Genomic DNA, 14452 nt, shown 5'->3' on the forward strand with positions numbered 1-14452 from the left:
TAAACACATCCTTGCTGTTCACTGGTATTTTGCCAGGTGCCCTGAAGTCTGCTAGGCTCAAAATCCCCTACCTTCTACCCTAAGGGTGGGCAAACTTTTTGGCCCAAGGGCCACATCTGGGTATGGAAATTGTATGGTGGGCCATGAATGCTCATGAAATTGGGGGTTGAGGTGTGAGAGGGGCTGAGGCTCCAGCTGGAGGTGCAAGTTCTAAGATGGGGCCAGAAATGAGGATGTGGGCGAGGGCTCCAGGCTGGGGCAGGAGTGTGTGTGGGGGGGTGAGGGCTCTGGCTGGGGGTACAGGCTCTGGGGTGCGGCTGGGGATGAGAGGGAGAGTGCTCTGGGCTGGGACGGAGGGGTTTGGAGGGCAGGAGGGGAATCAGGGAAGGGGCAGGGGATTGAGATATGGGAGGGGGTCAGGGGTGCAGGCTCCAGGTGGCACTTACCTCAAGCAGCTCTCAGAAACAGCAGCATGTCTCCCCTCCAGCTCCTATGCGGAGGTGCAGCCAGGAAGCTTGGCACGCTGCCCTGTCTGCAGTTGCCGCCCCTGCAGCTCCCATTGCCCATGGATCCCAGCCAATGGGAGCTGCGGAGCCCCTTGGGTAACCCTATGCATAGCAGCCGGAGGGGGGACATGCCGCGGCTTCTGGCAGTTGCGTGGAGCCACAGTACATGCGGAGTGGGGCAAGCCCCCGGCTGGACTGCCAGAGCGGGGCAAGCCCTGGACCCTGCTTCCCGGCAGGAGCTCGAGGACCAGATTAAAATGTCTAAAGGCCAGATGTGGCCCTTGGCCCCTGTTCTATCCCCATACCTTCACTAGTTACTCATTTACTTTTCCCCAACCAGGACCAACATCCTCCTCTTTGACTCCTGCAATACCCAGACTGCCAGAGGCGTAGCACACAGCAGCAGGGCATTGGGGGCACTGCCACACCAATGTAGGGAAGCCAACACATCTTGTTTGTTTAATATATCATGTGTGAGTGAGAGAGAGAGAGAGACTAAATCCAAATCACAAACACAGCAAATCTTCAGCAGCTCGCTATAGATTTGCTGTGTTCATAATGTAGATTTAGTAGTAGGGCATTTTTCTCCTTTGCCTCTGTGGCACATGTGCAGCCTGTGTAGCCCAGGTCTGGCAGGAGGTGAGGCAGAAGCAGTTTCCCGTGGGTTCTGCAGTGCTGGATTTACCACCCAGGCCGCAATGTAACCACAGAATGCTCTGAAGTGCTGGGCTCTACCTGTGCCATATAGACCCTGCTGGTAAACTAGGTACCTTTTAGAGCACACCAGCAAGGTTAACATGGGGCAGTTGAGCGCAACACATTAGGGCACTCTACACTTTACATTTCTGGCCAACCACGGGCACAGACTCCACGGGCACAATGGATTGGGTGGGGGAAGGGAGGTAGGCTCTCCTTCGCCATAATGGGAGCAAAGGGAGAGAGGTCTCACCTAGTCCCAGCCTCTCCAGGGGGTGGGTAGAAGGAAAAGAACCTGCCATGACCCCTTACTACTCCCACTGGAGAGCCCAGGATTGGCTGGGACCTCTCCCTCCCTTCCACTACCCTCCTAGCAGAAATGGGACCTCTCCCCACTCCACTCCCACTGGTGCTGGGACCAGTGGGGGCGGCTCTGTGGCAGGTCAGCACAGAGGGTGCTGGGATGCTGCAACTGGGACTGGGCAGCGAAGAAAGGGCCAAAGCCTCAGAGTCTGGAGTAGAATAGCCTGGACAGTGGAGCTTCCCACAGGAAGCAGGAGGGAAGCACAGGTAGAGGGAGACAAGGACGGGATGGGTAACTCCTCCCTCCCCCTGCTTCTCTCCACTAAGTGGGTAAATTCTCCAACTTGCCCCAAAGCTCACCATTGACCAATGGTGGTACTGCATTAAACAGCTCTGTATCTCAAAATGGCTGCTGCTCAAAAGGCACAGATGGGTAAAGCATGAGGTCTTTTATTTTAATAAAACATGCAGCTGATGGGTGCCCTGCATCTGTCCCACTATATCAATCCTGTGTTTGTCAGCCCTAACCTATTTTTATAAGCCAAAGTGGAGAAAGAGGCCTAGCATCAGTACAAAGCAAGTGTCCACAAGCAGCATGCACGTTTGTCAATATTGTTTTTGGACCCTTTAGCACATCTCTAACTGAGAACCATTCCTTTTTATCATTAAGAGAGTCCTTGATCACAGTTCCCAGGAGATACTCACATAGGGAGCATACCCCAAAAAAGAACAAATTGTAAACTGATAAGAATGAAAAGTGAAATGGCAATTCAAAGAACACAACTCCTGAGCTCACCTCACAGCTTGCTAGACCCTTAACCCTGACCTAGTCACACAAACAGTTCAGATCTGTTTGAATATCAGCCAATAAAGCAGCCAGAAAGCAAGATGTTCTCGCCTGGAAAACATTGTTCCAGTGTTTAGGGTTGGAGTCTTGCTACCTTCCAGCAGACCCCCTTTATGGTTTCAGACACCGACTTCACTGTAAGAGTAAACGGACAAGGATGAACAGGAATAGCGGAAGTCTCAGCAGCAAAGAGACAGAATATCAAGTCTATATTGAAGTTACACTGCCTTCACAGTTTGAAAAGGTCAAGCTGTACATAAGAACCCCATGCAGTGAGGTCATCTCCTTACACCCCCGTAGTTAAACACAATGGGTTATTTCCTCCCTCACTGCAAGACACTTGCCCGTTATGTTTGTTTTAAATAAATCAAAACTCCTTCACTCTGGGGGAAGTGGGGGAGGTTAAGAACAGCGAACAATTAAAAAATAAACAAGGAAAAATATTACACCTAACATCTACAAAAATCGTTTTGTTTTTTTTTAAATGTAAGCCATTTTTTTAAAAAATGTAAGCCACAGTCTTGATAGCATTGCTACTCCAATCCGTCTCAACGAGCCACACTGACATATACTGTCTGAGAAAAAAAGTTATTCCAACTTTTAAAGCTGGAAGATCTATTAAATGTGTTTACATCCTTCTATGAGTTGCACTGTAGAAGTACTGGAGCATGAGTTTTCGTGGGTGAATACCCACTTCGTCGGATGCTCACCCACGAAAGCTCATGCTCCAATATGTCGGTTAGTCTATAGGATGCCACAGGACTCTTAGTCTGGATCTGTAAAAGCAGCTAACACGGCTACCCCTCTGATACTGTAGAAGTGCGCCTCTGCAAAAAGGACAGCTACTGTTCGAAACTGCATGGGAAAGATGTGGCTACTAAGTGAGAACAGGAAGTGGCTTCAAAGTGGAGCTGGGCAGCATATCAGCCTGTCCTCTAACCTTCTGCATTTCGTTCAGCTTCCTTTTTGGGGAAAATATGTATTTCCAATAAATTCAATGCATCGTTCTTTGAGACTCACTTGCCTAGTGACTTCTCTGCCACAATGCTTTTTTTTGTTCTTATTACTAGGGTCCTTCATTTTCAGCTTTTATTTTATTTAATTTTCCCTGGGAATATATCAGGGTTTATTACCACAACAACAAAAACAGGTGAAAATCAGTGGAAAAGAATGTTAATTTTTCTGGGTAAATATCTGGATTTATTTTTGTGGATGGAAAGACAGGAAATTCTGTTCATCAATGTGGTTTTCTGCAGAACTAAAACAGAACTCAAAACACAATTCCACTGTCAGTTTAAGAAAACAATAGATCTCTAATCTCCAAATAAAACTTTTTATTTGAATAAATAGTTTACTGCTATAGACTTCGAACTATTCGCCTATACATATTTAAGTTTAATATTTGGGCTGCACTGTTCACAACGCATACACTCAGCTTCACCCTTTTCTTCTGCTTTTGTCTTTTTAAAACTTTCAAATACGTTGTGTTCTGAAACGGAAAGAATTGTGTTTTCTTCCTATTGTAGTGTGTCAAACCTTTAAACCGTTATCTGCTAACAGCTTGGAATGTGTATGTGGTGGGCGTGAGATTCATCAGTACGTTCAGATGCACACGTACATGCTTGCGTGCATGGCTGTTTGTTTACTGTGTGTATCTTGTAGACTAATACATTGCCTTCCTTTAACAGGCAGCTTTGTATATATACACACCAACTAAAGTATTATCGTGATACATCTATCTCATGCAATGGATTGTGTTTTCCTAATCAAACAATGTTTTTTTTTAAAATATATCTGAATGATATAAAAGTAGGGTGAAAAATCAGAAAAAAAAGAAAAATACTTTTTGTAAAACCGGGGAATTTTTTGGTATAAATTGGTTTAAACTGAAAACAAAGGGGCTTGCATATTATGTAACAGCACCTAAGGACATGACTGCAGCTTACAAAGACAGTATTAAAAATTAAATACTAGAGGCTTTCACTTACAAGCAGTTATTCCTGCAAACATCTCAGCAAACCTAGGATTCTGCTCCTGGGAGAAGATAGTGTCTGGCTTCTCCACTGACTTTCCACCCTCATGAACATTAGTTGGTATATTTGGAACAGGTACCTGTTGTTGACAAACAAAAAGAATGTAATTCCCCTCTCTCATATTTGACACAATGAGCTCAAGTATAGTCACTGTGTCTTTTTGTTTTGTTTAGATGCTTAATCACTTTGTGTATAAAAGATCAGAGACACCAGTATTAAAAAAAACACCACCACCTGTTCAGAGATATCACCTGAGATAAGTCATAGGAGGACAACCCATCTCTCTGATGTACTTCAAGCTCGGCTTGCTGTTGCTGAAGCTGTCTGCAAATACGAGAGGAAATGACTTGAGTTACAAAAAATATAATTAAGAAACAAAGAGGAGGAGGCTTGGCTCGCTCCTTTAAATTCCCATAGCAAATGTAACTGCTTCCAGAGTCTTTGTTGACAAGCCATTTCCTGCAAAGCCAAAATATTTTTAAAGATTTCGTACTGAGAAAACCTCAAAACACAGGACAGTTCTTGCTGAGCATAACAGGGTCATACATGCCTTGCACACCAAAAAAACCCCACTGACTTCCAAGGAGTTTTGGGCTGTATCCTGCATTCCTTATGCACCTAACTTTTTCATAAATGTTATTTATTTTTAAAATGCCAATTAGATGTCTTTGCAGATTAAAGAGGAACACGCAGGGCCTGTTCCTGCACTTGCTGAAGTCAATATTAAAGTGCCCATTGGCTTGAATGGATGCAGCATCAGCCCCAGAGCAATCAACAGGTGGGAAAATTATTTTCTCGTTTTATAATCTCGCAGACTCCTGTGAAGATTATGGCACTATAATAATAAAATACTTCTACTACTTATATAACTCATAGTGGTTTTCACCAGTAGATCTCAAAGCATTTCACAATCTTTTAGTGTATTTATCCTCACAGCACCCTTGAACTGGGGTACAGAGAGGCTAAGTGACTTGCCCAAGGACATATAGTACGTCTGTGGCAGAGCATGGAATTAAACACAGGTTTGCCAAGTCCTAGGCTATGCCTGAACCACTGGACTGTGCTTCCTCTCTAAATAACCCCCCCCCCAAAAGTTATTTAGATTGTCTGGTCATATATCAACATGTGTGTGTGTCGAGGGGGAGTAGTATATCAAAGCAGATACTTCCATATTACAGATGTGAAGAGTTTTGCAGGGAAATAATTAGAAGAAAGGAAAATGTACTGCATATAAAACCATTCTCAATAACCTACCCCATTCAGCATAATTTTGGTTCTACCCCTTTCTACATCACAATCCAGATTCTATTTATTTTCCCAAAGTTTTGTACAGCAGAGGGTCTCCAGAAATATATTAGTTTTACATTTAATAGAAGACACCTTTTATAGAATCAATGTGTAGACAAATGCTGCAGAAAAAGAGTAATTTTAAACACGATAAAAACCAAAGGAAATAAGTAACAAATGAACAAGAATCACTGCAGACGTATTCAATAAAAATGAATGAAGAAGCACAATCTACCAAAAATTTCTGTGTAAATCCCTGAAACACAGTGTCAGGCACTGTTATTTAAGCACACCAAATTAGTGAAATACCAGCAGATATAGTTGAAAACTATAATTAATTTGACACATTTATTGTCTATAAAGCCTTGGAGGGACACTACTAATACATAAATATATAATCTTATTAGCATTAACTAAGCGTAACTTATGTACTACATTTTACAAAATATATAATGTTGTTATAGAAATTCACAGATCTTTTATATTTTAAGTGAATATAGCCATTAATATATTTTCTGCATCTTTATCTTCACCACTGTGTTTTTAAAAAGATATAACCCCTTAGGCACCTAAGTAATAACTTCACAAATATTTGAGCTTGCTACAGTAGCTAATACTTTATGACAATCAGGAAGTTCAGAAACCAGTATCTGCGTTATACCACTATAACGCAGTATCAGTTTTTCCTCATTAGGGCTAAAATCTGATTCTGCTAAAGACAACAGCAATACTCCCTTCCCCCCCAAAGACTGCAATGGGATCATGATTTTCCCTCTAAAATATATCTTATACAAGCCTTTACTTTTAACTGTCTGCATCCACAAATAAGGTAGTTGAAAATCTTATTCTAACTCATTACATGGCACCCAAGACCAGAGTAGGAGAATCTCCCAGGAATTAAGAAAGCAACATCAACACACTCCGTCCCGCCAGGTTCCTACCCAAAAGATCACAATAAATTTTATGGCTACATCGTTGGAATTGTATGTGTGGTTTCTGTGTGAGGTACTTACTAAGGGAAATCAATTTGAAGCGAACTTTTGCATTTAGTTCTGAATGTGGTAAGGTTACTGGTCATTCTTCTCTTTCTGGATAAAGAATTCCATAATGTAGGCCCTGCTGCCATAAAATTCTGTCTACTATGCTTATAAGTCTAATAGTTGAGAAGTTTATGATTCCAGTAGAATGCAGCTGTCATGGGGAGGTATCAGTCATGGAGAGAGAGACGATCCTCCACATAATTAGAGGCCAGTCCCATGGTTGGCTTCGAGCACTAGGACAAAGACCATGAACTAGATTCTGTATTTAATGAGGAGCCAGTCCTGAGACTGGAGCATTTGGATGGTATGTTCTGGTGACCTTTGTGGTTAAGCAGATAGGACTGCTGTGTTTTGTACCAGCTGGAACTATTTCTAGGTGAATGCCTTCATTTCTAGTTATGAACTGCAATAACCAAGCCTGCAGGATATAAAGGCATGCAATACCAGAGTCAGGGCTGTGACCATTAGAATGGGGACACAATCTTTAGGGGGCCAGCTGCAGGCAGACAGAAACAGGCATTTTTACTAACACAACTATCCGGGCATCGATTAACACCAAGCAGGAAAGAAGGTTGCAGACTGACTTAAAAATCTGAGGGCATATGCCTCTGATGATGGGAGGATCGAGTTTTAGCCAGCTGAGCTTCATCCAAGTACTGACTCTGGCTAGCGGCTGAGAAAGCTGGGAGATAGTGCAGTTCATGCTGTACATAAAGGAGGCACAGAGCTGGGCGTTGTCCGTGTGCTGCTGTCATTTCAGCCTGTGTTGTCTCAATGGGTCTGCTGACTGCTTTATGTAGATGCTGAATAATATAAGGAAGAAGACTGAGCCTTGGGGACTTCTCAGGTGAGGGCTTTGGAGGAGGAGGAACACTTCACTTGCCCATAACAAGTATTTGGGTTTGGTCTGAGGTGAAGAACCTGAGTAGTTTCTTCACATTTCTGTTTAAACCTTTTGCCTCTTGAAGGCAGGAGAAGAACATTTATCAATGACCGCAAATGTTGCAGGCTGCAAACCCGCCATAAAGTAATATGCTTTCTACAGAATATCAGCATTTATCTGATTTTTTTTGGCTTCTGATGGCTTAAGACAATTAGAGGCAAATTTGTCTTGCACTAGTTCTGCTAATGGTTCCTTTCTGCCTCTTGGTCATATCCAGTGATGCTGTTTATGGCATGAGGAGCTCAAAGACAGTTGACCCATCCACTGTGGTCTAACCCAGGGGTTCTCAAACTGGAGGTTGTGAGGTTATTACCTGGGGAGTTGCGAGCTGTCAACCTCCATCCCAAACCCCGCTTTGCCTCCAGCACTTATAATGGTGCTAAATATATAAAAAGGTGTTTTTAATGTATAAGGGTGGGGTCGCACTCAGAGGCTTTCCGGGTGAAAGGGGTCACCAGTATTAAAGTCTGAGAATCCTTGGTCTAATCTTTACTATGACTTGTACCCAGCCAGCAGAGATATTTTTCACAGGGAGACAGAAACCAAGGCTGTGAGACAGAGGTGAAAGCAAGACCAGAACTGGGTTGATAGGAAAGTAGGCCACCTGTAAATAAGATCCAGTGTTTTGGTGGTAGCAGGCCGCTGGCCTCCTCCTGAAGAAGTACAAGACTTCATAGACAGGAATTGCAAACCATTGGGCCTTTCCCTCAAGCAGGAAGATATTAGAGCTGGATGGGTGGTAGTGATGGAAAAAAAGGGGTTCTAGATACCAAGGAGATAGACCTCAACTATCTGGATAATTTGGATAAATTCTGGGCTATGATCCAAAAAGTTAGAACCTTATCAAAACCATATTTTAAAGCTGTCCATTACTATCAAGAACTTGAATCAGAGATTCAAATCTCAAACAGCTGGAGACATATACTGTATAATATAAAATCATTTTTGTATCATGTGGAGCAAACACAAAAGGTATTTCCCAAGTATTCCTTAGACCATGGATTTTCATTAATAGTTTATCAAATAGAAAACGAGTATGTCTAAAAAAACCATTACTGTACACAAAGGGATTTTTTCTTCAGTAAGCAAATATATGCTTTTCCAACAAAACTCCAGGAAGCAGTTTAATCACTGAAAATATATTGGGAAGTTTTTCCAAACACCATTCTTGGACGATAAATACCCATTAAAGTCAGCTGTTAACGTGAAAGCTAATTACATTGTTTCAATCTTTTGGTCTCTTTTATTAAGTATAAAGTTGATTCAGCCATAGACATACAAACGAGTCAAACAAAATAGCATACTTAATTAACTCTGTTTGTTTACCAGCACTTGTCTAACCTGGAACTCCTCCACCTGTCTCTATTTGAAGATACTCATCAGTAGCACTTATTAACCTACAATACAAAATAAGTACCATGCTAGATCAATATTTGCTTACAAGGCAAACTGTACAAAATCCAGCTAATTAGAAAGAACAAATATTTAAATGCATCTTCTCTGCATTGCATTGTACTGTAAACTACTCAGTTCTAATTTAATTTTAAAAGTAGGTTGGGTTTCTCATTTTTACTGCAAGTATTAATATCTCAAATGTGGTTTTAGCTCTTTTAAGAAAATATGCATGTTTCACAGAACAGCCAGGTTTAGGTCAGGGGTGGGCACACTACGGCCTGCGGGCTGGATCCGGCCCCTCGGGGCTTTGGATCCAGCCCAAGGTGCTACCGGCACCACGTCCTGTGGCTCCCAGGTTGGGGGGGGACAGAGGGCTCCGTGCATTGTCCCTGCGTGCAGGCACCACCCCCTGCAGCTCCCATTGGCTGGGAATGGGGAACTGCAGCCAATGGGAGCTTTGGGGGAGGTACCTAGAGGCACGGCAAGGGCAGTGCTTTCTAGGGTGACCAGACAGCAAGAATGAAAAATCAGGACAGAGAGTGGGGGGTAATAGGCACCTATACAAGACAAAGCCCCAAATATTGGGACTGTCCCTATAAAATTGGGACATCTGCAGGCACCAGCACAGCAAGCAGGTGCTTGGGCAGCCAACAGAAAGGGGCGGCACATCCGGCTTTTTGGCGGCAATTCGGTGGTGGGTCCCTCAGTCCCTCTCGGAGGGAAGGACCTGCTGCTGAATTGCCACCGAAGAATGAAGCGGTGGCGGTAGAAGTGCCAATCAAGGCTCCCTCCTCCCACCCCACTGGGGCGGCAAAAAAGCTGGAGCCAGCCCTGGACATCTGGTCACCCTAGTGCATGCAGATCCCTCTGCCCCTCCCCCTCCCCCAGGGGCCACAGTGCTTCCTGGAGCAATGCGGGGCCCACTGTCACCCCAGAGCCACATGAGGTAAGCAGTGCCAGGCGAAAGCCCAAACCCCTCCTTCACCCCAACCGCCAACTCCCTGCCCTGAATCCCCTATCTGCACCTTGCACCCCTCCTGCACCCCACCCCCCTGCCCTGAGCCCCCTGCCACACTCCACACCCCTCCTGCACTCTGCACCCCTCTTGCACCTCAACCCCCTTCCCTGAGCCCCCTCATAACCTCGCACCCCTCCTCCACTCCAATCTCTTGCCCTGAGCCCCTTCCTGCATACTGTATCCCCTCCCACACCCCACACTCCGTCTTGTACCCCAACCCCCTGTCCTGCATACAATTTCCCCACCCAGAGGTGGCCCTTGGCCCAAAAAGTTTGCCCACCCCTGGTTTAGATACTTTCTCACCGCCTGCCTTTTTGAATGGATGATTATTACATATAGATCCCTTTAGTCATTAGATTTCCAGATCAGATGTGTAACAATGAGACAAGCCAGGATGGTTTTGGAAAAATTCAGTCCTCTTGTTTTGGTTTGCAAGTGAAAGCCAAAACTGGCTCTGCTTTTGATTTTAGGAGTCAGCTTAGAGGAAGCCATGAAAGATGAATTTTCTGGTTCAAAAGATGATATCCTACATAGCAAGTGGAATACTGTCTAGGTCAACTGAGAATTCCCCAGGTAACTGCTGGAATTCCTGGCTCACGATGGGAGTTCCTGTGAAAACCTCTCACTGTGCTGAGGATGGTTTTGTGAACCTGAAGGATTTAATTGCTAATACAGATTTATCTAACCAAATACTGGAATAAAAGACTCTGTACAAGTTTTCTTTTGAAACCGGAGAATTTTCTAGTTGAATGCGTGTCTCTCTCTGTATAAACTCTGGAATCACCAGCTTATTGTCCTGGCTTCAAAATGGTCAAGAAGAATTCAAACTTTAGAGTGTGCAGTTTTCTTGTTGGGGAGAAATGAGTGGATGCAGACTTGAGATATCACCCCTAGTCTATTTTTATTAATATCAGATGCCCAAAGTCCCGGTTACGACTTTGAAAGTAAGGTTTGTGATATCTTCACTATCATGGGTTAGAATCTCACTGAAACAGCTGATTTCACAAGAGTTCTACTGCACCCGAATCAGAGTCAGTAATCAACCATATCAGAGCTGACCACTGATTCAGCCAGAATTCCGCCTCTGGTAGCAACCTGCACCAGATCTTTCTGAGGACTGCAACTCTACCACTAAAATATTTCAAGACCAACAAAAGTCCAGGATTCATCAATACACACAATAATCCAACCAGGTTTATGAAAAATGAAAGCATCAACATCTCTAAAGGTCAGGAAATAACCTATTTCTGCTCTATGTGCATACAAAATTAAGAAACTGTTCATTCAGCTCAGAGTAGATGGGTTCATTCAAAGGCAGAACAACCTGTGCGTTAAATAAATGTTAGTCAATTTTTTCTGGAACTCAAAGAGGAAGAAGACGTGGGGAGGTGACGTGTAGAGGTCTCCTTTTCAGCTGAACACAGTACAAATGCTAAACATTAAATACTTCATTTCGGCAGGAAGTTTCTTTTGGATGATTACATCCAAAAGACACCAAGCTAACCGTTTTTTTTTTTGGCACGGTAGTAAATGAACATTTGACTCCAAAGTTTAATTGTCCTTCCACACAGAAACTAAGCTGGGAAAGTCCCAAAGCAATATTCTAAAAAACAACTATGACCACCACTGCCCTCTACAGTCCTCTTGGAAAACAAACTGCATTTACTTGGCAACACAAAATGAGAACAAACTTTCTATTAATAGAGAGCACTGGCGGGCAAAACAGACTTCTCTCTAAATTCAATTGATGGCTATTATCTACATATATCTATATAGCAAATCAAATGTATTAACATAGCATCAGCCTCAGGTCAGGGTGCCTATAAGATTAATACATGTTTTAAAACTAACAACTCAGTAAAATGAATACAAATTTTAAAATGAAAAAGAGAAAAGAAAAAAGACAAAAAGCCCCACAAAATAAACCCTTCCTCCAAGATCTTTAAAATTATCACCCTAAAACAAATTCTAAAAATAAAACAACAAGGGTTAGAAATACATCATTTAAGCTAAGTCACACACTTTTTTCTTGTTTTTGTGACTGATCAGGCAAAGAGGGCCACAGCCCATACACTCAAAACATTTTCACTACATAACCAGTATTCTAGTTTTTAAGCTGATGAGGTAAAAGGCATCTGAGCCAGGAATGGGGCTAACCACTTATTTTTCAGGTGATCACAGAGGTTTTAAGAAAGTAAAGCATGTGATAAATCTTCAATCTGGCCAGACCTACATAAACAAAGATAATTATGTCTCACTATACCCACATACCTCCTTTCTAGGTAAGCCATCAGCATAGTTTGAAAATTGCAGAGTTGTAAAGGCCCTTTTTAACCTATGATTGTTCATCATTTCCAAATATGTCTATTCTTTAAATGAGAAAGCCCAGGGGACATATTTGTTGTGTGGACAACTGCCATATCCAGCTGTTTGCAAACATTTTCTGCTCTGAGTTTGTGTAAAGATATAGAGACAGACAGAAAGACAGACATTGAAACTAGGATTTTTAAAAGGATATTGTAGAAATATAGAATAGAATTAAACATATGTTTACCTGGTCCCTTGTCTCAAAGAAATAATTATGGCCAAAATTTTAAGCACTCTTGAGCCAATATACTATGGTGTTAGATGCATTATAAAATTTATAGACAAATCAAAACCTGCTTCTGATTTTGCACACACAGTTGACTGCATCTGTAAAAGAGAATATGCACCTGTTGTGTCTTCAAGTAAATCAGCCTGTTGGGCCCAGTGTCCATGTGCAAATTAACCACCTGTGCATGCAAGAGATGCACCTCCACTGATTCAGTTACAATTAGACGTGCAAAAAATGGGCATGCAAATCAGAGGCTAATTCTGAAAAGCTGTCCTTTACTGTGCCCCAAAGTATCCAGAAACTAACATATCCAGAAACTAACGTATCCATACACAGGCGAAGCATAGCAATAGCGTGTGAGCTATAACAGCAAGAATTGCACTGTGCATGTGTGTATGGAGGGGAAAAGAAATGGGGAAAATAAAAAATAAGTCAGTTGAACACAACATAGCTATATTTTGTTCCTTTTAATCTAGTACTTAAATTTACAAGCTTAAAAAAAAAAGTATTTTTTTTTTAAATTGCATCACAGATCTCCAAAGAAAGGGAAGGCAAAACATATTTAGCAATGTCATTTTGTGTAAGAGATAACATGGAAACATCTGTCGAACTAACAGCACCCAATCTCCTTATTAGGGTAACATCTCTGGTTTGTTTTTAAAACCAAGTAAGGATAGATATGACAGGATCCAGATACTGGCACAATTTTATTTATCCCAGTCTTGAAAAGGAAAGTATGGAACAATAGTCAACACTACTTAATCTATAGGTCAAAATTTAGATCTCTGGATCCTGGGAACAAAAGCCAATTATTTCAGTTGGCATCCAGTGATCAGCAATTGTCTCTAATTTTGCATGCCTGTTTTCATGTATGGAAATGATTATGTGCAAAAGTATGGGTGTGCATCTCTTCCCCCCCACCCCAACTACATAAATATTTGGGTGTGCAAATAAGGCAGCTGAATAACCAGCTCCCTGATTTCAATACACAAGATTTATTTGCTCCAAATGGGCAGTATGTCCTTTTTTTCAGGCACAGCTGATATGTTACCTACAAGGGTTTTAGTTGGCAACTAAAGAGACCTCAGAGCCAATTCTAACCATTTATTTTAAGTATTGTTAGGTCAGTGCATAACAGAATGGTGCATACCTCAATCTGTAAATAAAACCTTTTCAGCCTGATCACAAACAACTTACATTGTTTGACACAGTCCTGAAGTTAGTTTACAATCTGGTACATTTATAGGGCTTTGTATATTTTCACTGTAACTTATGTTCTCTTTTTTCCACAGAGGAACTTCTTATTTTTAATAACATTATTTTTGCCCATAAATTTCCAGTACATTTGAACATCTGTTCATCTGTCTGGCACATCAGATTTTTGCTGACTTAAGCTAACATTATAGTTGTTTGTTAGGACACTACAAAAATAATATTCTTTGCTGAACATTTCTTGTGAAGGTTACATCTTTCTGGTAACGTAGCAAATTAGCATTTTTGATTCTCAGCATGACTCCTAGGGCACTTTGGGAGTTTAACTCATAACCAAGTTATAGGCCTTATAAACTCTGGTGCATAGGCTAACAGGTAGGATATGCAAAAATAGGCACGGGAGGGTGAGGTGGGGTTACAAGTGGCCTTAGTGTCCAACTCTATGTCATTTTCAAAACGCTCTCCTAAGCAACACGGATAGAACAGGGGTAGGCAACCTATGGCACGCATGCTGAAGGTGGCACATGAGCTGATTTTCAGTGGCACTCACACTGACTGGATCCTGGCCACTGGCCG

At 42.3% G+C, this 14452-nt stretch overlaps 1 protein-coding gene across 1 annotated transcript in view; it reads right to left on the reverse strand.

Moving 5' to 3' along the window:
- The window catches only part of ARNT2 (aryl hydrocarbon receptor nuclear translocator 2), a 139628-nt gene that overhangs the window by 22143 nt on the left and 103033 nt on the right, over window positions 1-14452 (reverse strand). Inside the window, 2 exon segments of the mRNA XM_032771883.2 lie at window positions 4341-4464; window positions 4637-4709. Of these exon segments, the coding sequence (XP_032627774.1) occupies window positions 4341-4464; window positions 4637-4709 (197 nt within the window).

The sequence above is a fragment of the Chelonoidis abingdonii genome, chromosome 9 (assembly GCF_003597395.2).
Source record: "Chelonoidis abingdonii isolate Lonesome George chromosome 9, CheloAbing_2.0, whole genome shotgun sequence".
Lineage (NCBI taxonomy): Eukaryota > Metazoa > Chordata > Testudines > Testudinidae > Chelonoidis > Chelonoidis abingdonii.